Raw genomic sequence first — 25,117 nt, 5'->3', positions numbered from 1 at the left:
TGATTCAAAACATCATTTATTCCTGTGATCAAAGTTGAATTTTCTGCATCATTACTCCAGTCTTCAGTGCCACATGATCCTTCAGAAATCATTATAATATGCTGATTTACTGCTCAATAAATATTTAGGGCCTATTTTATTATCAATGTTTGTGATAATGTTTGTAAAACATTTGTGCTGTTTAAAATTGTTCAATATTTTTTAAATAGTTAATTTTTTGTAACAATGCAAAGGTCATGACAGTACTGTCATTATTAAGCAGTTAATGTATCGCTGCTAAATATATATATATATATATATATATATATATATATATATATATATATATATATATATATATATATATATATATATATATATATAAAATATATATAAGAGCGCCTGCATGGTTGTCCATCAGATGCCTGTCAAAGTTGAGTTCGTTACTATAGCAACAATAAAACTGTCATGTCGTTATAACGAGAAAACGACTTTGGTTATGTCAAGATAACGAGAAAATTAAGTAGTTATAACGATAAAACAATAAGGATAAAAATTATAATGCATGGCCGCTTAAAACTTCCGTACCAATCAATTCAAATGCTAGTAAATTTAGGTGTCACAAAATTGTAATGTACAGTATTTTTTCTGCTGAAGATTAGTAGATTACTTTATCAAATTATTCATGCATTTAAAGATTAAGTTTGAGTGAGCATCAGATGATGGCAAAGGTAATCTAAAAATAAGGCAGGTATGAGAGGAATCAAAAAAAAAAACCCTACCTACTTCTAAAATAACACCTCCACCCCATCAACTGCATGTCCTGTCTCCAAAACACTGTCTTCCAAAGACTAAATTAAAAAATAAACATACTCTCTGCTTACGTCTGACCCCTCTGCTTACGTCTGACCTCAGTCCCTCAGTTAACCATTAAATATAGCTTCCGGTTGGCTGTAAATTAGCTCGGCTGTCCGTAAAATATATAACATTTAAAAAGGATTAAAATAATACAGCAGCTGTATGCGATCCAGCTTGATTTAATGAGAGGGTCACCAAAAAACGGCTGTTGGACAAATCCTTGAAAACATTATGATTCCTCTCACAAATTAACCATACAGAGTCAGGGAACAGAACACAGTACAATAGGATCATTGTTGTGCCCATTCATTCCTAATTCAGCAGAGCCTGGTCCAAATAAGGCCAGATCCATAATTAAACCGAGCTAAGATTCTGCACTGAATCCCCTGTGTCCTTTAATATGGAAAACCGTGGGGACACCCAGAAGAATGAACTCAAACCTGAACAGTTAGAACTCAAAGCGAACATTAAAACCATTGGGCACGGACGGCCCGCACTTAAAAAGCGTGAAGGAAACGCACTGCTCTGGAAAAACATACCAGTAAAGTAGATACAATGATGTGGTTTCCATGCCAACTACAAAGGCACAGATTTTAGCTCCACCCATTTCGAGGAGAGGGGAACCAACTGTGCATGGCATGAATCTTAAGAGCTGCCCATGACAAAGCTTTCACTGACCATGCTAAAGCCTTTTTTCTAAGCAAACTGTTGATTAAAAGAGCGTAAAGTCTGTTTACAGTTGTGTACAACCTGTTAACTACAAATATATGCTGGTGTGCACATGTGGTTTCAGTCCAACCCAGTTTCCACATTCTAGTGAAATAAAAGTCTCAAGAAGTACAAGACTCTTCAATTTTATAATGTATCAACTGAAGAAAAACTGGAGTGAGAAAAAACATCGTCGTCCTTAAAAAGTGTGATTTTTCCGGATAAAAATACTTACATAATCAAGCATGCTCCTAATCCACACACTGCCAGCACTTCCAGTCTCTTTTCAGCTCTGTTTCTTGAGGAAATGGTTCTATTCTGAGAATCCTGACCGGAACATCCCAAAGGAAACACCCCTGTGACCTAGCTGCATATGTCAAGTATCAAAGCACTGAATGCGCGAGAAATGTACTGGCAACAGAATTCAATACTGTCACACTGTGGAGCGTTACCAACACAACAATACAGCAGCATTCCTCTGAAACTGTTGTTATAACACTGAATATTGTAGGCAAATTATATAACACGAATGGTGCAAAGAAAGGACTTTGAAAGAGGTCACACCAAGGCCAAATAAGCTGATAGTAAACATAAAATACCATAAAAAAAAGATTATATTTGATATGTGACTACTTATGTGACCATAAGTGGCTGTTTATGTCACTATAATATCTAGATGAAAAGAAATGTCATAAAAGGTAATTGTAGTGAATTTTAAATGGACTGTAACAAGGTCACATTAAAGGATGATCATTTTGAAAACAAACAATAAGCTCCAAATGTAACCAGAGCACACAAATATCTGTAAACGTGTCAAGAAATCATATGATATATGTATCATTGATATATGTGACTTAAACATAGGTCACCCAAAAACGACATTTACGCCATCATTTACTTTCCCTCAATTCTTCTGAAACTTATACTTTATTTCTTCAGAGAAACACAAAAGGAGATGTTTAGCAGAGTACCCAGAGTGCTCTTTTCCACAAAATGAAAGTGAAAGGGCACTGCTGTTGACATGATATAAACTCACAATTCTGAGAAGAAGAGCCAGAATTGTGACTGAGATAAGCTCGCAACTACCAGGGAAAAAAAAAAGACAATTACGAGATAGAAACAAAGAAACCGCTAGAAACAAAGTCTGGATTGTGACACAAAATATATACAGTATATATTATCCTGTGGTGAAAACAGGCATCCATACCATTCATTTTTACTGTATGGAAAAGAGCAGCTTGCACATTCTGTTTGCTGTTTTAGTGTTCAGAGGAAGAAAGGAAGTCGTACAGGTTTTGAAGGACATGAAGGTGAGTTCATAATGACAGAATTCACATTCTTAAACTATTCCTTTAATACTTGCATAGTTTTGTTACCTGATTTCGAATAAGTGCAGCAAATTAAATAAATTTTGCAGACTTAATAAATTACCTTATCTTACAGAAAACTACTATACATTACATCTAATGTTTGTATGTAAGGAAAGACCTTATTTTAAGTGTGCTCAGAACTATGTTTTCTGGACACCCATCTCTACTGGCTTAGGTTTGTTTTTAAGCGAAACAAACAGCAAACTGTAAGTGACTTCACCCATCTAGTGAGTATATTTGTATTAGCTGCATCAAAACATAACTGTTCAAAAACAATCATGAACAAGGTTCATAAACTGTGAAAACAAAACACCTGATCCTACATATTCTGACATTCTTCCAAAAGAAATAAAAAAACACTCTAAATTACCAGATAATCCATGTAATTCCTCGATAGCTTCTTGCTGTCGTCTTCAGAAAATAGAAGTCCTGAGATAAGGCGACTACGAAATGAAACGCTGTCGTTAATTGAATGCATCCAAAAGTCTCGATTTTTTTTTGTGACAGTTTTGGATTCCCCGCCTCTTAGATGAGGAAAATAATATATGAATAAAGCGGCTAGCAGTGTTAGCTGTGCACTCCTCTTCCTCTGTAAATCCCGCGCGCGATTATTTGACTAAAACACGTCCATGTATAAAACAAACAAAATATTCAGGCTTTTAATACATTCAAAGACATTACTATATATGTATTTAAGTCGTAATAATTCGGACTGAGATGTATGTTCGGCGAATGCACTACAGTTTGGTGGTGTGGGCGGGGAGAGACGCTGTTGTTTGTTGTGTGTTCGCGAGCCACAGAGGCTCGAGCGTCACGACTTCCACGTGACGTCACTGTCACGCGGAATATTACGTTCATTCATCCAACGTGGATTGAAATTCTTTCTCGTTTCTTACTACTTTTAATTGTTTAAACCGATATCTAATATAAATTGGCCACTCTTTCGAGATTGTTTTTGTGTTATATTAATAAGGTAGGCTACGTGCTGGTTCTTCTACGAACATCTGAACGATCACGTGATCGTAGATCGTATCTGAAAGCTGTGACGCTACAGGTCCTTTAACATCACATGACAAGGAACAAATGGTGCCAGACTTTTGTTTGACGGCGACCTCTGCTGGTTAAAGTAATGTATTATTCTTCAGAAAGATTGACAGGAGACCTACAGTGTGTTGTGTGATCTGAGATCATATGTCCATAGAAACGTGACCTGCTGCTAGTTTCTATCATAATGCATAGCGTTTTTTGTGTTTGCCTTTAAGTATAATATACACATTTAGAACATTTTGAAGCAATGTTTGACCTAATACTCATTTGGCCATATTATCAATAGTGCAATAACATTTCAGTTTTGGCACAAATTGAGTTTGAAGGTTAATTTGCTACCTATTATAACCAGTTGTTTGTGCATAGTTCTGTTAAAGTGAACAAAATGCTCTGTAAGTTTAAATGACATGCATGTTTGAGATGTATTTTTCATGTTTTACTTTTCATAAGTAATGTGTCTATTTAGGATTACATTAAATTTGTCACAGTGACTTGTATGACCTTTTAGGCCTTTATCCTTTTATATATCTTCAGCCAATGAAGTATGTTGATAAACTTTTTAATCAACACATTATCTTCTTAACACCCAATCCAACCTAAGTGAACTATAAAAGCCTTTTTATTTTTTTATTTTATTTTTTTTACAAGTACAAGCGAAAAAGACATTACATTTGGAAATGTGATTTATTAAGTGTTCAGTAAGCAATCATTTTTACATTCATTAAAAAAAATGCTTAAAAAATGATTAACGAACATTATAGTTATAAATAATTACTGATTTCAATACTGCTATACATACTGGGTATTTTTTTTAGAGAAAAAGAGGTTACCCAGCATTCGATTAACAATCATTTTTACATTAAATTTTACAATTTTAAAAAAAATATTAATGAACGTTTTAATAGTTATAAATAACCACTGATAGAGAGTGCTATATATATATATACATATATATATAATGGTCATTATACTTTGATAACAAAGTTATTATAAAAATGTAACAACATATGATGATATAAAGATGACATGTCTTCGATAAGACAAGGTCTATGATGGTTTACATTCATCATATTGCTCTATGAAGGGGTATTGGGGTTTATTCGTGACCCCAGGGCTGATTATTCGGATTGGCTCCACCCTCGATTATTCTGCCTTGGACCACAGAGCATTCAGCGGAGAGGGAGGCAGGCGCACACAAAACCCACTTTTTACATACTCTACTGAGAGGAATTTCTATCTGTTTTCACGGGATAATGTCTTCAAAAGTTATCGACGTGTTTTGGTAGAAAACAGAGAGCGTAAATTCCTGAAAGAGGTTGTTTTAACGGGACAGCGCGGAGGAGAGTTTATTGAAACTTTGTAAACTGAGTTTACAAAGCGTTTCCACACAACTATGGCGCTCAGGGCGAGAGCTTTATACGACTTTATCTCTGAAAACCCCGGCGAGATCTCTGTGACAGAGAGTGAGCTTCTAAAGCTGATTAGTGAAGAGGTTGTCGATGGTTGGTTGGAGGGCACGAACAGCAGAGGTGAGACGGGGCTCTTCCCCGCATCATACGTGGAGATTATAAAGACTGACACATCACTACACGGTAACGGGACATCCGCCAGTCAGCACTATAACCGACAAACTAGTCCTCAGAGGAGGGACACCTCAAATGAATCGACTCCCACTCATTCTGCTGTTTACCAGGGACATCTTCAGCAACAGCGACACAGTTTTCAGACGAGCCAGGGAAGTGATGAGGATTGGGACGATGACTGGGATGACAGCGGAACGGCGGATGAACACGGAGGAACACCTGAAAAACGCGGGAGTGCTCAAACGGGATATCCCATGACAAGCACCTCAGCTTCTCGACGTGGAAGTGCGCAGCAGTCCAAAAGTACAGGAACAGTTGGGAAAAATCTCAATAGGTTTTCCACCTTTGTAAAGTCGGGCGGTGAGGCATTCGTTTTGGGTGAAGCTTCAGGTTTGGTCAGAGATGGAGATAAAATATTTGTGGTTATGAGCCAATACGGTCCTGAATGGCAAGAGAACCCATATCCATTCACTTGCACTATCGATGATCCTACAAAACAGACCAAATTTAAAGGCATGAAGAGCTATATGTCCTACGGACTCACGCCTAGTCATACTCAAATCCAGGTGAATAGAAGATACAAGCACTTTGACTGGCTTTATGCACGGCTTGTAGAAAAATTCCCTGTCATTTCGGTTCCTCACTTGCCTGAGAAACAAGCTACGGGTCGTTTCGAAGAAGATTTCATTTCGAAGAGGAGAAAAGGTTTAATATGGTGGATGAATCACATGACAAGTCATCCTATTTTATCTAAGTGTGACGTTTTCCAGCATTTTCTCACCTGCAGCAGCAATGACGAAAAGGCTTGGAAGCAAGGCAAGCGAAAGGCCGAGAAGGACGACTTAGTCGGTGCTAACTTCTTCCTCACTATCTGTCCTCCAGCTTTACCACTTGACTTACAAGAGGTGGAAAGCAATGTAGATGGTTTCAAAACGTTCACCAAAAAGATGGACGAAAACATCATACAGCTCAATGTCACTCTTAACGAATTTGCGAGAAAGCAGATCACTGGTTTTAAAAAGGAATATCAGAGGGTTGGACAGGCTTTCAGACTTCTGAGTCAGGCCTTTGAGTTTGACCAGCAAGTATATTCAGTGCCATTTAATAAGGCCATGGTACACACTGGAGAAGTCTACGAGACCATTGGGGATTACTTTGCAGAGCAGCCCCGTCAGGATTTGGAGCCAATTTCCGATCTTTTAGCGATTTACCAAGGCCATCTTGCTAACTTTCCAGACATTATCCACGTTCAGAAAGGTTTGGGATTTTTCTCATGTGTTTGCTCCAAAACCACTTGTCAGAATGGCATGCCATAAAATGAATATAGGTCAGTAGGTCAGTAGATTATGTGCATGCCATCAGTTTAAAGAAGTGACGCACTATCCTGTCAACCCACCATGCATCAAGTTAATATTTAAGAGGAAACCTAAATCAGAATCATAAACTGCTTTTTCATGAAACTAAGAAGCATCTTATACATACTGAATTGGATGCATTGCGTTCTAGCTGCTGATGTAAAATGGCATGCTTTTCAGATTTATACATTTTTTATACCTAATAGCAAATGGCACAAGGTTCTCAGCAGTGTGTCAAATGACATGTCCTGATTTTTCCATGGTTTGAGAGAGAGGATGCATATGAGGCCTGCTAGCTCTTGCAGCTTGAGATGTGTGTTGGTATGGTGGAATGACGCCAACCCTGTTGTAATTCCCACATCCCTTTAGTGGGGGAAGTGTGTACTTCTGACTAATCAGTTTTTCCTTTACTGTGACATTAAATTTAATGATGTCATTCTTTATTGCAGAATCGTATCTCTGCGTTTATATGACGCAAATAGCTAATGCGGTTTTGTATGAGAAATAGCTTGTCTACATAAAACAACTGATGCTGGGAAAGCTTTTGTGATGAAGGCCCTAATCCTAAACTTAGGGCCCCAGCATAGGGTAGCTGTAAACGCTTACACTACATTTTAACACACATAGTTATTCTGATGCCTTGGATGTAAAAACACATCTTTTAACTAAACATTTTATATACTGTATGTGATTGTCTTCTTAACGTTGATGTGAAACTACATTCACAGCTTATTTTACTTCCGTAATCAAAAATATCCCAGGGTGAAACATGATATTTGGCAAGAAAAAAATGTAGGCCAGAATTTTTTTCCATCTGGAATTGATTGGATCATGAAAAGTAGGCGTTGCATGTCAGAATGGAGGGGTGAACAGCAGAAGTTATCTGTGAAGTCATGCAAAAAGAAATATTGTTTGAGAAAAAGAGCAAGTTATCACATTTTTGATGAGCAATAAGACCAGGAATGTGAAATTAGAATGTTAATAAGAGATCATTTCATGACTGCACAGGGAATATAGATTTTTCCTTGAGAAATTCCAAAGAGAGCCGTAAGCCATAAATCAGAAGCCTGGCTGTTTAATGTGTTCAAAAGAGTGCATGTGTGTTTTTACAGATGTGATTGGGTGTTGTAGATTTTAATACTTTAAATGAACCATTGCTTTCATTGTTTTTTTTTTCCGTTACTTTCTGTTCACTTCTGTATTTCTCCAGGAGCCCTCACTAAGGCTAAGGAGAGCCAGAAACACGGGGAGGAAAAAGATGGCATTGCAGGTGGAGGCATCCACGACCGCTGCAACATCATCTCCTGTGCTACGCTAGCTGAGATCCAGCATTTTCATCGCGTACGTGTACGTGACTTCAAGGCACAGATGCAGCATTTCTTACAGCAGCAGATCAGCTTCTTTCAGAAAATCACAGGCAAGTTGGAGGAAGCCTTGGACATGTATGACCAGGCTTAGGACGTTACATTTCCACACTGTTGTGAGAGAACTGAAATAAAACAAATACGCAACCTTTTTATTATAGAATCATAAAAGTACACTTACTTTATTGTAGTAGTGTTTGGGGTGGCTTTGAGAACAAAAAATGATGACAACGTGTGGCAGAAATTGACAATGGTCCTTAAAATTTAGAGTACTATATAATCTGATTATACATAACTTAATCATAATTGATTTGAATTGAAACCCTTGAAACATTATCACAATTTTAAGTTTACATTTTAATCGGCTTTGTAGTTACAGTCGATATAAATGAAATAGATTACTTATAATTGTGTGCCTGTACTGATACGATTCTGTCAGTGGACTCATTCCATGGACCTGTGGTGATGGTAATTAAAGGCATTTGTGTCTTCTGACCTGTCCTCTGATTCCAATGGATTTTAATAGAGATATAAAGATACATTATGCACTTGAATATCTTATTGTGTCGGTCTGTTAAGTAGGTTGTTTATGATCCTTGTCAGTCTCTGCAAGTTATACTTTTAGTAACCTTTATCTAATTTGCTCTGAAGGAAAGCCTGTGTCTGTTTTAAATTAAGAGCTTGCAAGAGAAAGATGAGACACAGTTTCTCAGCCCTGGAGGAAAAGTGCAAAGGAACAATGACCTAGAAAACATGGGCTGAACCCTCTTTATCTAGAGGACATTCCAGACGAGGTAGAGTGGATCCCTCACAATACTAGTTTACCAGCACTTTCATTATTCAGTTTAGACTTTTTCTCCCATGTTACAACATAAGTATTTTAGTTAAAGTACAGCAAATGAGAGCTTAGTGGAAATATTTTAAGAGCTCAAGACCGTTACCAGCTGTATGAGCAAGAAAAATTGAAGTGAAACCTTTAAAAATGGAACTGCAGTTCTCAAACTCTGGACCACTGGTGGTCCGTGAAAGATTCCCAGTGATCTGCCAGTTGTTACTGGCTGGTTCACCAAAACAGACCTAAATATAGAAATATATCTGACAAAAAGCACCAACATTAAATAAATCATCCAATTAATAAACTCACAACAATGAATTATTATTAACACAACAATCAACCGATTGTGTTAACATAATTTTGTCAAATTTGGTTCTGCACTTTGATAATATAGCTGTTGCATGTCAGTGTAACAGTTATAATATCAATGTTTATTCCAAATGTTTAGCTTGAGAATAGTTGGCTTGTAAAAAGGACGACCAATGTGAGCCCCATTTGAGATTTGAGTTGTTAGGGGTTTCATAATTTTTGTTTTACTCTTTAAATGGTCTGTCATTTAAAAAGGTTAAAAATAATCAACCATCAAGGAAGATCAGCATACTCAAGAGTTGGGCCTCAGAGCTCCAATCAAATGACCTCTTGAAGGAGATTGTACCATTATTAGTTTCTGTGCTTACTAGGGAGAAAAACCAGAGCTGCCCAGAGCAGTCAATCTCTCACTGCGTTTGAATTATTTATCAGAGCTAAAGTTAGGCTTCTCTTTCCACACTCAGGTCCTTAATCATGAAGAATTTATTCCCACACCCTGATCACTTAACAAGCCCACACATATTACGCATAAAACAATGATAAGGAGAAAAGGAATAACTACACTGTTCATTTGTGTTTTTATGAACCACTGTTCATATCAATATTTGGTGCTATATTAATTAGCTATATTAATTACCAGTAATGTAATGCAATTCAATTTTAACCCTAACTACACTAATATATTTTATATACTATATTAATCATAAATATAATTTTTTTACTTTTCGAAACTGGTCAAAGGACTATAAAAAAGCAATCATTTATTATTTCATAGATTTATACATGTAATGACAAACATTTTTACATTAACTCAGATATACTTTTTCTAACACACAGACATAAATACACACATACATGTGAACATTCATAAATCTGTAGCCCAAAGTAAATTATAGGTATTACAAGATAACAGATTGTCAATATCAGCACATTTCTGTTTTATCTCCTGCTAATGCCATCTTGCTAGGAGTGTAAAAATTATGGTGCAATATTTCTGAGGGAGTTTTTGTTTTTGTGCTCAGCGTAATATTTTAATTTTAGATACTTCTTCAAAATGCACCTTTAAGCAGTTTCAGTTCTCTCTTCAATTTCATTACTTTCTGACAGACTTTGTTTACAGCAAATGAGACCATATAAACAAACATAAGGCATTAAGGTACAGCATGAAGCTATAGTGTTTTTTGAAAACCATTTAGAGAGAAACTGTGAAAGAAATATTCAGTTTAGTTATCTTGTAGAAGTAGTGGTTATTCTATATCTTGCACTTTATATAATTACGAATACACTGAATTAAACTTTACCTTCCCTATTCCAGTACCTTCCCTACCTGTAGGCTTACATGTAATACAATCATGTATTGTTACTACATGAAGGGTGAAGTAGCATAGTGACCTATATCAGTATTTTATAAAAACCAAGAACACTGGATGTAAACACTTGTGGTGTTTTACCTCTAAAATGTAGCAAATGATTTAAATTTATGATAAACATTTGGTTTATACTGTATTCAGTGAACTGAATTAAACATTGTTCATTCATTCTATCCATAGCACATCAAATAAATGTGCAAAAACCCATTGTTTGTCACGGGGTAGTACCCTCAAATGTTTACCTTTGTACCATATATACCCATAAAGGGTACATATTAGTGTACCTTTGAGGATCCTGCCCAGTGACATTTTTGCACATGTTTTTCTGACTATGTGTACTGGAAAATGTAACTGCAAAATATTGTGACTCTGAAATAAGATTGGTGGCCATCTGTGTTTTGTAAGAAACAATTTGCATCTGTGACAGGAAAAAAATTAAACAATAGGATTAACATCAAAAATTTATGTTAAAATTGTAGTTATTTGGTGATTTTTTTCCTTGATACTAAGCCAAGAGACCTTCAGAGTCTGATTAGATAATTAAGTTTCTCAATGTATGGTATTAAACTTAGAAGCTTACTTTCTTCTGCTTTTAATGCTAAGATCTGTCTCCGATCATGGTCATGCACAATGATAGTTCATGAAATTGGTTCAAGCAACATCTGGATGTGATAAAAAGGGTTGAGTCAAACCCAGTATTGGTTTTGTTTAAGGGGTTGTGTTGCTGGTGAACAGTGATGGGCAGAATCAGGGTTAAGTGGATTCCATGTGCAAAGGAGAAATGGAGACACAGCTTGTTCAATTGCTGGCACCATGGGTGCATTATGTACTTCCTGTAAAACCGGACTACCAGGGCAGCTCGGAGTGAGGGGGGTTACTATAACTGAAGGAACAGTGAGACTTCTCTCAGGCTGACCCAGATATGGGCCTCTGGCTAAAATATCTTCACTAGGGTTCCCTGTCAGATGCTGTATCATTGCAGGGTGGGCCCGCTTTTCCCTGCGGTGCCGGAAGACGAGTATGAGAACCACAAGAATAACAATCAGGAGGAGGCAGGCCAGAAGTGGCAGGATGATGAACAGGGGATCAGATGCAGGTCTCGGTAAAGTCTCCATCCTCACCAAAGTATTTTTCGGGGAGGGGTCCAACTTGCTCATAGTGGTACGGGGCACGTGAGGAACCGTGGATCTGCTTCGTGTGTGGTTCCCCCAGCGGTTTCGAGGTTTTAGCTTTGAAGCAGTCCTGTGTGGTCTTGTTGATGGATCTATGTGTGATGGAGGGTACATAGCATTTGTTGTTTTGTTCAAAGTTGGCATCTTGGTCGGCTCTGAAAGCATATGCTTCCCTGTAATGGGGTCATAAGGTAATACTAGGTACACAAATTCACCAATGGCAGGCTGGATGTTGGCTGCCTTCAAAAGGAAAACAAATGAGTCATTAAGTGGATGGACTGCTGTAATGTTGTACCTGGGTGTTGTTGTGTTGCCATAATTGGCATGGAAGTTGATGTTTTCCTCAATAGCCACTCTGCCTTGTTCAACATCCCTGAATGAGAAGGACTCCACCGAGTGAGAGGCTCCACCAAGGTCAAATGTGACTTTGACTAGCTTTCCGTGCTTCGGTGGCTCAAGAATTTCAAAAATGGGATCACTAGCACTAAGGAAGGCCAATTCTGTTGCATCCAGGACGTCCTTTCTTAGCTTCACTGGGATGCCATCTGGGATCCTGACATGCTCTCCAAGGTGGATCAGTGGCTTGACTGTGATGTTGACCACCTGGTTGGTCAGGTTACTCTCAGATGTGAAGACCGTGAACTCAAAGCAGTCCCGAGGGGATGACAGGTCACTCATGTTATAAAATACTCTGCCGGTGTGCAGGTCCTCTTGGTCAAAGTGTTTGACCGGTTCTTCCATAACCATGACACTCCCATGATTTGGTGAGGTTGTAACTAAATACTTAATGGATGCATGTCTCTCATTGGACACTGCGGCCAGGTTCTCAAATGTCAGAGTCACTGTGGTCTGGCCTTGCAATAGAGTCAAACCAGTGTTGTTGACCACACTGATGGTGATATTTTCTACCTCAACACTGAAGAGCTTGTAGAGTGGTCTGTGGAATCCATCAGTGATGCTGAAGTGGATGACCCCTGATGAGAGTTCCCCTTTCTGTACAAAGTGCACTCTTCCTTGATTTACATCAGCTTGGGTGAAGGTGCTGATAGACTCATTGAGCTGACCCTCCAAAGCAAGGAAGCCATTTTTGGGCTTGCTGATTACAGTATAATAAAGTTCCTCAGGTGGAGTGTCTTGGTCCTCCACATAAAGATTCTCAGGATCCAAGGTCACAGTGTCCCCTTTGACTACTTTGAGTCGAGGGGATCCTGTCTTAAGCACAGGAGGCCGGTCATTAACAGGGGTCACAGTGATGTTAAATAATTCAGATACTATATAATCTGTATTCTGAGGTCGTTGAGCAAGTTTTCCTTTTGGGATTAGCCACACGTCAAAAGTGAAGTTATCATGAGTGGTCTCTGAGTCGTCATGTACATATATGATTCCATGCTTATGGAGGTTGATTTGAGAGAACTTTGGTCTTTCATGTGTCAGATTTTTTTCACCTACAACAATTGTACCATGGTGGGGTGGAGAGGTGATTTCGTACCAGACCTCATAGAAATTATGTTCCGCTTCATCTAATTTTCCCAAAACGTTTGAGGCATCCAATTTTGATTTATCAATAAGAACACTACTTCCCTCAGCGACGACAGCACCTAAATAATAAATATGAAAATATATATGTTATATATTGTGTTTTATTGTTTTTTTAATCCAATGGTAATCAGATTAATTTTTTTTAACTGTTTTTCATATTAAAATAACCAGAAGTCAGAAATCATTACCAGTATTTGTTAAGAGTGCACTCCTGTGCTCCGGACCTGTATTTTCATAAGAGATGTGGATATTAAAGGTATGACCTGGGAGGAATGCTGGGGGGCATGACGCAGTGAAGGTGAAGGAATCTGTAGCAGTCCATGAAACGGGTTTGGTCTGTGCATACAGCACAGCATGTTCTTTCACCTAAAATAACACATTAACACAAGTAATTTAGTTTGTTAATAGGTTAGAATGATCATATCCACCTTTTTCCTGAATAACCTATCAATGTCGTCATGATGGATTCTAACTTCAGATTGGATGCTCACATTTTTCCGTCTCGATCGAAATTAATGTTAAAATGGTGTAAAGATCGACTGAATGAATTTAATTTATAACTAAATATAAAAATGTTGGCAGGGTTAAGCTGTGTTATCGGCTGCCACAGTAACAGCCATAAAATTCAAGAATTCCTGTACAAAAAGTACTTGTTTTGCGCAAAAGCAAATCTGCAATGCTTAAGTTAAAATACAGTAGGTAAAATAATAAAATAATGTGTTTTATGGACAAAACCTCTTGAACTTCACACTGATCGGGAGCTCTATGTAGGATATGTGTGCTCATGTGTTTTCAATGCAGCTAACCGTGGGTCGCTTCATGTCATCTAACCATGTTATCAACTCACTCAACTATAGTTGAGTAACTGCACAAATATGGATATTGCAACACTATAATGTAATAAAACTATGGCGCAATGTAGTTTTTAAAACCATTTTCATAGGTTTAACTTGGAAAATAAATTTTGACTATAATTTGTCTAGAAACACCAGAGACCAGAAATGTAAAGCATCATTCCAATATGAGTTGGGCAAGACTTCCACGTTCAGGAAAAAGGTGCATAAATGTTATTTAATATCACATTAAAAAATAAATCAGCTTAAAGAACAAGCAAGTCACTAGAACATGAGGAAGTGTTAACATTATGTGGTTGATTCAGATAACATGCAAGAGAGTGAAGTTTACATCTAAATTTCTTACTGCCCAAATAAAAATGCCAAAAAATGATGCAAAAAAAAGAATGACCTTTGTGATAGAGCCTTTTAAATTTTAAACATTAGCAGAACTTGCTAGCTCAAAAGAGTTTTGCCTTTATCTTAGCAATGTCCTGCACAAATTCCTCTCTGGAATTGAAGAACACTTCCATGTGAACATACTTTTGAAACGAATTACACATTTTAACATCAGCCAACAAAACTGAGAAGCAGATTTCATAAATACCATGTTTTGGGTAAAGGATGAGATTTCTTCTGTGGAATTTTCATCTTGTTTCCAAATCAGGCTGCCAAATCTTAGAGGTGAGGTCACAGTGTACGTGATGGTGCGATTGCCATAAATATCATCAAAGTCATTTGTGATTATCAGCAGCTCATCTTCAGTAATTAACTCTGAAGACCCTGTAGAAGGATACAGGAAATTCATCCTTTACATCACACAGACAATTGCACCATTACTGTTTCATTGACTTTTTCACTTTTTACAATCCAGTCCATCTGTTGCAGTCTGCTACAATATCTTGTTCTTTTGCTACCATATAGCTTCATATGAAACAGCACCCTTACCAGCTTCTTTCTACTAAAAACAGCAGTACAAAAATATCACTTGGGTTTTATTTGAAGAAAACAGCAACAAAAAAGTCCTGAATTTTCTTTAAAGCACAATAAAATAAAACCTGGGAAAACCCTGAGCTCTTGATTTTTCTCTAAGCTGATGACCAGAGATTGGGCTGCAACACTGAAGATTTGCCTTGGAGCAAAGTTCACCCCATCGTTGACTTGAAAGTGAAATCCTCCAGACAGGGCACCTGTCAAAACATAAATACCACAGACCTACTGAGAGATCAAGGAAAATGGGTTATCAAATCTTATGGGCACTTTATAACATAAACTAACCACTATGTACAAACACCAGCTGGCCATGACTGATATGCTCTTGGGTGAAGTTCAGAACAGGCCTGGAGGGGGCGCTCTTCAGGGCTAGATGCCCATTACTCGGTGGAGTGATGATGAATTCTAGGCTCTCAGGAAGAGAATCTGGATCCTCAGAACTGAGGTCTTCAGTGGTTATCTCTGTCACAGAACCTTCCCACACCTAATGAAAGAAACATGATGCTGTCAGTTCTGGTCATGTTTTGTCAGGTGAGGTTTGACATTTTTCACTTGAAACTTTTTTTATTTTTTTGACACCAGAGACTATTTTAGAATGTGTTTATTGAGCCTCCTTCTGGCCAAAGCAGGCATCTCAAAGTCTAGGCCTCCACACAGTTTAAGCTGGTTTTAACCAGTGCTTTTTTCCATGATGAAAATGGAAAAACAATATGTGCCAAACCTATATTAGATAAATGTACCACTATTTTAGTGCTAGTGCACACATTTGTTGGGTCTATGGAAAGATGTAAACTGTCATTTGAAAAATCCTGTTTCGGTGTGTTTGTATATTTGTTTTATAACTTAAGATTTAATTTCACAAATACTATACACATAAGAAGATTACACATTGGCTTAAAGGAAAAACCTCACCTTAAGAATTCTGTTTACAGTTACAATTGGAGGTTCATCATTTATGGGTGTTATATTGACATAAACCACAAATGGCAAACTTTGCTTCCTGATATCTGTATTATTGGCCACCACTGTAAAATTATCAGCCACGGTCTCACTTCCATCATGGACATAGAATATGAATCCCTGTTCAGCCTGTGGCAAAAGAAAGAATAAAATAGTTTTTTGTAGCAACATTTATTATAAAAACTACTAGAGAAAATCATCCTTTCATAATGATTATACATATATTAAATTTATTAATATAAACTGTGATAAATTAAACGCCTTGTTTTAACCTGTGTTGTATGGGAGTGAAGAGAAACAACGTAAACAAGTGAAAAACAGAAACTCACTTGAGCCCTTGTGAAAGACGGAATTGGGACACCAGGGATCCTTGAGTGTTCAATTCGTCCATGATGAGGCCCCTCGGTTACAAGATAGAAGATTTGGAGTCCATGAAAGTGTCGGTCGACAACTTTGATGATGTCCTGAGTGAGAGCTTTAGAAGAACCCTCCATCAGGGTCATATTGGACACTTCAAGCGGGATGTGCAAGGGGATAATATCCACTACGACTACAAGGTCACGGATTGTTTGAACGCCATTGGTTACGTCAAGTGAGAAGGAGTCATTGACATATCCATGCTCAGTTTGAACATACTGAACATGCCCTTTATTGATATCACCCTGTAAAAAGCTTTGGATGGGATTCTCCTGACTGCCACGGTAGTGATCTTCTTCTAGCATAGATATCCGCAGAAAACCGTAGGTGGGTGCCACCTTCACACTATACACAATCTCAAAAGGTTTGTTATCTTCATGAATGACCTGGAACACACCACATATACACAGTAAATATGTAAATAATAGTCTACATTTCATAACCTTGTTATCTGAAAATTATTTTAATAAAGCAAAACTAACCTGAAGAATTTCCTTGTTGATTTTGACAGGCTTTCCTTCTTCCACTACAATTGGGTTATTGTGAATGATTCTAGGAGGCTTCTGGTGACTCTCAAGGTACACCTTAACTGGCACACTAACATCCAAACTGAGGCCTTTAACCTTGCTGGTGAAATTAAAAAAGTCCTCCAGGATTTCACTGTCATCGTGTTGATACACTACATGACCCATCTTCAAGTCATGCTGTGTGAAAGTATTTGCTTTTATATCATTGCAGTAAAGAGTTCCATGGCTCGGTGGTAGAAACACCTCAAAGACTACTTCTTCATCATGCCTGACATCCATATTAGTGGAGATACTGAAATTAGCAACTCCTAAACTGGCCATCTGGCCTTTCTGGACCAAAATACCTGTGTTATTTGCCACCTTAACAAATGGATCATTGGCCGACACTTCAAGTAGTGTTGATGTGTAGTGCTTCCCATCAGATATAAAGAGGACAAAGCGGCCATAACTCACCCCTTTGTGAATGAACAGCACTCTCTTCTCTTCTAAGTCCAACTGATGGAATTGATAAAGCTTGTGTGTGGTGTCATTTACCAGGACCAGCTCACCCATAGGGATCTTTCGTCTGGTATAAAGCAGATCTTTGTCATCAAAGTCTGTGTCAGCATCATGGTAGCACAAATCTTCCAGTGTTAGCAACCGCTGGCTGTCACGCACCACATGGAAAACTTTATCCACAACACGGATGGGTTTCTGATCATTAACCAACTGGATGGAAATATTAAATGTACCTGGAGTGCCTTGGGACTTATTTTTCAGAGAGCCGAAAGAGGCCAGGAATGTAAATGCATCATGGGTGGTTTCACTATCATCATGGACATAAAAGATGTTTTCCTCTAAAATGTCCTGATTGGTGAACTCTACTACGCTGTCATTGCTGGCAGAGGAATTAGAGAGGTTCATTCTTTTCAGTACCCCACGTTTAGGGCTTCTGGTGACAGTGTAATATACTGCTCTAGAGCTGGGTGTCTCTGAGAAAAGCATTGCCTTAGTAATGACCTTGCTCTCCCCTTCCAAGAGAGAAAGTCCATGATTTTTTAAAATTATGTTATGAATATCTGCTTTGATACTGATTCTGAACTCATGAATCCCTGACAAGGCAAATTTTGAGAATACTTGAAAGTGAAACATATCTCTTGTATCGTCAACTGGCTTTTCTAAGAGCTCATATTGCAACTTGTGATTAGCAATGTCATCTTGGCTGAAAGTTGAGTTCTTTTTTAAAATCTTATTACCGAGGAGAAGATGTCCTTTCCTTGGTAATGTCAATAAACGAATGTGAAGGTCATTTTCCAAACGTCTTGCACCTTTGGTTACAACATGGAATTGTTGAGGTGTCAATGTGACTTTCTGTTCACCATCTATCTCTACCTTATTTCTGGTGATTCTATAACGAATCCAGCGTACTCTAATCAAAAACAACAACTCATCCGTAATGACTGAGCCAACTGTGGCTTTGCATTTGAAACTGTCAGTGATATTACTTTGCTGTGTCCCATGGAAGGTGCTGAGATATCGTAGACGATCCTTTTCCAGAAGTTTTTGCGTAAATGTGCTTGTTTGCTTCCACTGTCCACTTGAATGCAGCCTTTGAAGCTCACCGTAGATTGGTGGCACTGTGACGTCATAGCGAATGTCCACTGCTTGTTTAGGAACATTGACTTGCACAGCAAGATGTTTGTTACTAATAAATGTTGCTTCACCTTGGGTTACCTCTACTCCGGTGTTGTTGGCAACCTTGTGTTCTAGAGGAACAGCGATGATCCTGAGTACCACTGTGTTGCTTAACTTGTCCCCATCACTTACCCTAATAGCCATTCTAGCGTTCTTGACACCTTTGTGGACATAACTCACTTTACCCTGCTCTAGATCACTTAGAGAAAATGAGGTAACTGCTCTGCCCGGGTGTTCCTCAATCTCTAGAAAGCCTGAACCCGCATTCAGGTTTCCAAGGACTGAGAACATCAGGTTTGTGGAGTTACTGTCAGGGTCGATTACCCTGAGGACATCTGTGCTCATGCGACGTCTTGAGCGCTCTAGAAGAATGAAGAGACTGCCCTCAGGAAGGCTGAGTTCAGGAGCATCATTGACGGGTGTGATGCTGATGTTAAATCTGTGGAGACGGTTCCCTTTGAGAAAGCTAGGCACTTCCTTTTTGCTGTTGGTGAAGATGGAAAACATGAAAAAGTCAAGTAGGTCCTCAGATCCTCCATGGACATACATGACCCTTCCATGCCAGAGATCCAGAATACTGAAGGTGTTCTCACCCAGATCAGGGTCAACATCCAGTCGGAGTTGCCCATGGACCGGCTGCTCTTCAACTCGAAACATAATCTGTGACTGACGGATCCCAATTTTACGAAACTCTAGATTCATTTTAATGTGTTTAGACTCAAGTGGTGCCTGTCTGCCTTCAAGAACCTCCAAATCCTTGAGTAAAAGGAAATTTTTCTTGTCCATCTCAGGTAGGGCATCTGTGATATTTTCAGAATCTATGGTAATAACTGTTGGACTTGTGGTACTGGGTCCAAGCTGTATTGCTGGTTCACATCCAACAGAAATATCCTTGGTGACCAATGCTTTAGGAAGGCCCATCCTTTGGTAATTGACTCTGATATTCCTAAGACAGCCTTTAAACGAACCTCCTCCAATACGTTTCCCTACCATAGAGAGCAATCCATTCTTGCGGACCTCTGTGTAAGTGTTAATATCGACCCCACCTAGGAACAGAGGTCCAGTAAACTGTAATGCACTGGCATTTATCACAAAGCTAGAATTGTGCATCTCCAAACCCAAAGTAAACTGAAGATTCAAAGGAGACAAATAGAGCCGCAAAATGTGCCATGCCCCATCATTGATGACCATCAAGGAGCGCAATGCTTTCTTGGTTACACCTATTTTAATTACAGCAACAAGGTGACCCTTTTGGATCTCCAGGGCAAAATAGTTACTGTTTCCTGCAGAGCTGTATAAAAGGATCCCCTCTGAATGTACTGTATGTAGTTCACATTCAAATACACCCTCTTGGGGTACGTCCCATGTTGGCAGGGACATGTATGCTTTGGAACTGAAAAAACTTATAGAATCGTTGACAGTGCCTGAAAATTGTGGGCTGCAACCAAGTGACACTTCATGAACCATTTTGTATCCAGAGTAAGGCCTAAGGGAGGACAGGAGGTTATGCTCATTGAACAGAACCTCATCCAAACATCCACGAAAGCCATAAGGAGTTTCATTTGCTGAGAGGTAGGATTTTTCCAGATCCCCGACACCACCAACAAAAAGTCCATCCTGGACATCCAGTTCAAAATCAGGTCCTGGCATCTTAGCAGATGTTATAGAGTTTTTGTCCACAGTAAGCGTGATGTTGTCATTATCATGTTGAAGTTCTAATGTATGCCAGGTCAGATCATTTAAGGGAATACCCTTCTCAGAACGAACAGTCCGTTCCCCAGATCCAAGCTGAATCCGCACCTGACAGAGATGGACAAGAAGATCTTTATAGTAATGTAGGAAATAATCTCTTAAAAAGCTTACTACTACCAGTATTGCTAAGACACTCATACTACATTAACTGCAGGCAACAGAGTCACCGTGTCAGTATTTCTTAGCAAGAAAAAACTTGTCAGTACAGTGATGCATGTGGAGGTTAAGACTATGAACAGACCTTTTTTGTCTGGAAGCAACAAGAAATCACTTGCCTTTTGTTTTTGCCTCTGGGCAAAAAATATCTGAGTTGAGTGTGTACCTAATTACAAGTCAGAAGAATGTAACTGCCATAGATGGGAATAAGACAGTTAAGCTCAGTATTCATATAAGATTTCAACATACTGTAGTTTAGCCAGTTCATCTAAACTGATCAACATAAGCAACATTTCGCTAAGTAATCTCAGCTTCTTACAGCATTTGCAAAACTGCAGTGATCTCAAGACAATTATTGTACTGTTCTTATGCTAAAATAATCTTTCTGTTTTTGACTTATCTCTGAAATTGACAATTAGAAACTAATAAATAATATGCACTTAAATGTTACAAAACATCAAATTACAGATTGCATTAAAGTCTATACCTATAAATACTGTTGTATATGAATATCTTTTTAGAAAAATAATTTAAATGTAATGCATTTAATTAAATCACCTGTACTCTACCAGAACGCAGCCCAACCCAGAGGAAGTCCGTCTCCCCAGCTGCCAAGAACAGCAGTCCACCAGGTCCAGAGGTTCGAAACCGTACATGGAAAGATGTCTGACTAGACAACTCAACTGCTTTCAAATGAACAAACCCATCTCCGTAGAAAGAAGCTGCAAAGTCATTTGTACTAGGATTAATTTTATAAATATATATATATGGAACCCCTGTTGATCCAGATGTTTTATAATACTATTGCTTAATACAGCATATACATAAACATGACACATTTTTTCCCATTTTGCAGTTTACAACAGTAAGGGGCAAAGGACACATTCCTTAAAACAAAAAGTGCCAGAGAGGGCAATATGTCTTGTTGTTTAAGACAGGGGTTTTCAAACTGTGGGTCGCGACCCACTTGTGGGTCACAGAATGGAACAAGGTGGGTCACACAAAGTCACTTGGCTGCAGCTAAATTTGCGTTTCAATAAAAACACACACACACACTCACACAGTTCAGTCTAGGGCTGCACGAATGTGACGAGTGGGGCGGGGCCGAGAGCCGTGGAGTGATTGGGAAATGAGCGACACCTGCAACACTCACCGGTCTCGAGAACCCCGGAGGAGATAGGAAGTATACAAAAGAGGAGCGACGACAGTGAAGGACGAGAGAGGCCACTGGGTGGCGTCTGTACTTCCCGGTCAGAGAGCACCTGTCCATCAAAAGCTCACTATCCAATCAGAGTAGATCACTGTTAACACCACCCCCATGAGATGTTTGTGTCAAAACACCAAACGAAAAACTGCGAAACGTAAGCGAAATCTGTAGCAATGAATTCAGAATCCACGATTAGCGAAAACGAATCTTTGAAAAACATTAACAAAGAATGAAGCATATTTGAAGAGCCTGTTAAATTTGTGCGACTGAGTTAATTTTTTTTCATTTTCATAGTGTTTTTCTTCTTTTGTAATGGCATATTTTTGATAGTTTCTGAAAAAGTTACGTTCAGTTTTATAAAGTTTCGTTCATTATTATTGAAACAAATGTAATTCCATAAGCAGGGCACAAATGCAGGATTAATTGTAACACTACAAGATTTAAACATTTCCACGTAACAAAATGTACAAAAGTTTGCAATATTTCCTTGATGTATCATCTCTGTTTAGAGAAAAATTTGCCAAAGTTCAGAAGTCTTTTGAAGATATTGCTGAACATTTATTTAACCATCACAAAAATAAATATATTTTTTTTATTATTATTTAAAATGAGACACATCTGTTTATTATAATTTTTTACCAATTTCACAATTATTTTAATCTCAAAACTGTGTTAGATAGCTCTGCTTTGCTTCTCATGCTTTTCTAAATAAGTGTTGGATTGTGCTCCGTTCTCGCCGACACAAACGGAAGATCATGAATGTATTTTCTGCAACAAAACACAGCAGCGCAGATTACAGTTCACTAGAGTGAGCCTGCTTCACGTTTTTATGGACACTACATATTTTAACGTCTGTAAACAAAAATTAAAACTGAAATATTAGTAGTGAAAATTTTTTATTTTTATTAAATACTTAATTTCTGTCATCAAACTTTTAAGATTAGGCTTAAAGTAATGTCAATCGTTTTCTTATTTTTTTTTATATATATATATTTTGGTGGGTCGTGAAATAGATTACACTTGTCTAGGTGGGTCGTAGAATGGAAAAGTTTGGGAACCACTGGTTTAAGACATACAACTTACACTTTCAAATTACTTAATTTCATCCCTTCAGCTTTTGTGTCTCATCATAATGGCATGGATAATTTGTGCATACTGTATGTATCCGAGTTGCTACTGCCCCCTGTAAATTAAGAGTTTTATTGGCCTGAACAGCTCTGTGACAGCTGCTGCTCTGTGCCTAATGCAGTTTAGACTAAGTGCTGTTGTGTCTGCAACCCTCTAATGCTTTATCAGAATTCAATTAATGCATTTTAATGAGCTGAACACCTTTTAGGGGCACAGTAGTACTGCTTCATTTCTAGAGCACTGTGTCAAAGGAGTCAATAGAGATTAGCACAGTGACTGCGGATGAACATGCTTTTTTAAAATGCTAACCATACTGAGTTAGTAGGGCAGGGAATTTTTATTTTATAAATTAGATTGCTCTAATTTGATTGTTCAACCTGTAAGAGACAGATTGTAAATTATGTCCAAATAACAGTATAAACTAGTCAAATCATGCACCACAAAGTGGCAGCGAACATAAACACCTATTGAAAAAACAGTGAGTCCATGCATGGGCACTGGGATGAACATACATCACATTAATGTTTACATAACTTTAAATAGCCAATAACCTAACTTCAATACAGAAGAATTACACTCATAAAAGTATTTCAGTGCTGAAAACTGTGGTTCATATTTTTAAAGGCTTAAAGCAAACATTATCTCATCTTTCTAGCAATGTTAGGATGTTTTTAAAAATGCATTGAATTGCAGATTACGGTCTCTATCTGGCTTTGGACTGGGGGATGTTGCTTCCATTCATGCTGCAAGTAAACAAAATGAACTTGGACAGATCGGATTATATCTAATCCCATATTAGACATGTGCAGAAGTGACTTTGTACAATGAGGTATTAATTACTCCTTAAATGTCTCGCCACATATGTTGTTTATGAATTATTGTTTATATTTTATGTCGTCAACATAAAAAATAGTTCCATTTTTAACAGAATTATTGAAACCAAACTGAAATTCTACTGAGATCCTATATTAACTACTGAAAACAAAACTTGTTGTTTTAGTCTTAAAATATAAATAGAAATTGATCATTATATTATATTATATTATATTTATTATATTATATTATATTATTAATGTCGTGGTCTGCTCACACTCACCTCCGAAAGCCTCTCCAACAGTCAAAGAGAGCAGCACAAACACGCGCCACAAAAACTTTTGCTCAAAGGAAATGTGAATCCACATGTTTCATAGCTTTTCAGGTCAATTTAAATGTCTTATTGATTTAATATTCCCTGAAGTACGTCCATTGCGCGACCTTAAATCATCGTTAACTTTAAATCACTGTACCTGCAAATCTGTCAACTAAACGACGTCACGGGTGTGAGACGGGTTACCCCGCCCCTTCATGCATATTCATAATTCTCATGCCATCGGAGGAAAATACCAGTCTCAGAAACTGCCCAAACTCCTCATTCATATTTTGCAGTATGCTTCTACTTTAGTAGCAGTGATGAATGCTACTGAAATCTTAAAGCTGCAAAATATGTGGATCGTTTTTGTCATCCTTATCGATCGGTTCATTAGCTCGAATGCGTACTGGAATAATCATAATATTAAAAACAATGTTTTTCTGACATATTTTGTCATTCTTTTTTCTTTTCTTTTTTTGAAAGTATGTAGTCTATTTTATGTTTTGCTTGTTTATTTGTTCTTGTTTTATAAATATAGCATACGTAAACAATTCCAGCGTTTCAAATCATTATAGATATAAAAAAAATAAGTAGAAATATTAAGATATAAATAATATGATATTAGTAAAAAAAAATAAGCATATCATAAGATAGACATCAATTCAATATCTGCGTTTAGTGATGTGTTTGTTTATAGTCTATTTATTTTTACAATGACCACGAGGGGGCGCGACCACACAACATAACGTGTTAAAACCTAATTTAACCCTTAACAGTTTTTTTCCGTGAGTGCACTTAATCTAATATTGCTTCCTTCGTAGCACGTGTCTTTATGGAGATAATAGTTAAGTA

At 37.8% G+C, this 25,117-nt stretch overlaps 3 protein-coding genes across 6 annotated transcripts in view; 1 reads left to right on the top strand and 2 right to left on the bottom strand.

Annotated features, from left to right (window-relative positions):
- arl15b (ADP-ribosylation factor-like 15b) overlaps window positions 1-3,701 on the bottom strand; it is a 50,815-nt gene extending 47,114 nt beyond the window's left edge. For 3 of the 4 annotated variants that reach the window (XM_059540081.1, XM_059540082.1, XM_059540084.1), the window contains exon 1: window positions 3,286-3,701. In XM_059540081.1, the coding sequence (XP_059396064.1) occupies window positions 3,286-3,393 (108 nt within the window). In that variant the 5' untranslated portion in view covers window positions 3,394-3,701. Of the gene's footprint in view, window positions 1-1,780; window positions 1,936-3,285 lie in introns of those variants that run through there. The other variant, XM_059540083.1, reaches the window with a different exon arrangement.
- A 1,446-nt stretch (window positions 3,702-5,147) lies between these two features.
- snx18b (sorting nexin 18b) lies at window positions 5,148-8,818 on the top strand. The gene is made up of 2 exons (XM_059540080.1): window positions 5,148-6,802; window positions 8,111-8,818. Exons 1-2 carry the CDS (start codon window positions 5,356-5,358, stop codon window positions 8,356-8,358), a joined length of 1,695 nt encoding a protein of 564 aa, XP_059396063.1. The 5' UTR covers window positions 5,148-5,355; the 3' UTR covers window positions 8,359-8,818.
- A 1,938-nt stretch (window positions 8,819-10,756) lies between these two features.
- LOC132127252 (chondroitin sulfate proteoglycan 4-like) lies at window positions 10,757-24,619 on the bottom strand. Its single transcript, XM_059539036.1, has 10 exons — window positions 24,233-24,619; window positions 21,360-21,523; window positions 17,175-20,693; window positions 16,605-17,078; window positions 16,228-16,404; window positions 15,601-15,799; window positions 15,381-15,512; window positions 14,930-15,105; window positions 13,678-13,855; window positions 10,757-13,548 (listed from the first exon to the last, which is right to left on the bottom strand). Exons 1-10 carry the CDS (start codon window positions 24,315-24,317, stop codon window positions 11,465-11,467), a joined length of 7,188 nt encoding a protein of 2,395 aa, XP_059395019.1. The 5' UTR covers window positions 24,318-24,619; the 3' UTR covers window positions 10,757-11,464.
- Between the last annotated feature and the right edge of the window lie 498 nt (window positions 24,620-25,117).

The sequence above is a fragment of the Carassius carassius genome, chromosome 45 (genome assembly GCF_963082965.1).
Source record: "Carassius carassius chromosome 45, fCarCar2.1, whole genome shotgun sequence".
Lineage (NCBI taxonomy): Eukaryota > Metazoa > Chordata > Actinopteri > Cypriniformes > Cyprinidae > Carassius > Carassius carassius.
This window is presented reverse-complemented; position numbering and strand designations above follow the sequence as displayed.

Excerpts from the sequence above, each read along its gene's own strand:
- snx18b (XM_059540080.1), top strand. The coding sequence starts at position 5,356 with ATGGCGCTCAGGGCGAGAGCTTTATACGACTTTATCTCTGAAAACCCC. Across the intron at positions 6,803-8,110 it reads CATTATCCACGTTCAGAAAG|GAGCCCTCACTAAGGCTAAG; the intron begins GTTTGGGATTTT and ends GTATTTCTCCAG.
- LOC132127252 (XM_059539036.1), bottom strand. The coding sequence starts at position 24,317 with ATGTGGATTCACATTTCCTTTGAGCAAAAGTTTTTGTGGCGCGTGTTT. Across the intron at positions 15,800-16,227 it reads CTGTAAACAGAATTCTTAAG|GTGTGGGAAGGTTCTGTGAC; the intron begins GTGAGGTTTTTC and ends TTCTTTCATTAG. Across the intron at positions 15,513-15,600 it reads GCTGGTGTTTGTACATAGTG|GTGCCCTGTCTGGAGGATTT; the intron begins GTTAGTTTATGT and ends ATGTTTTGACAG.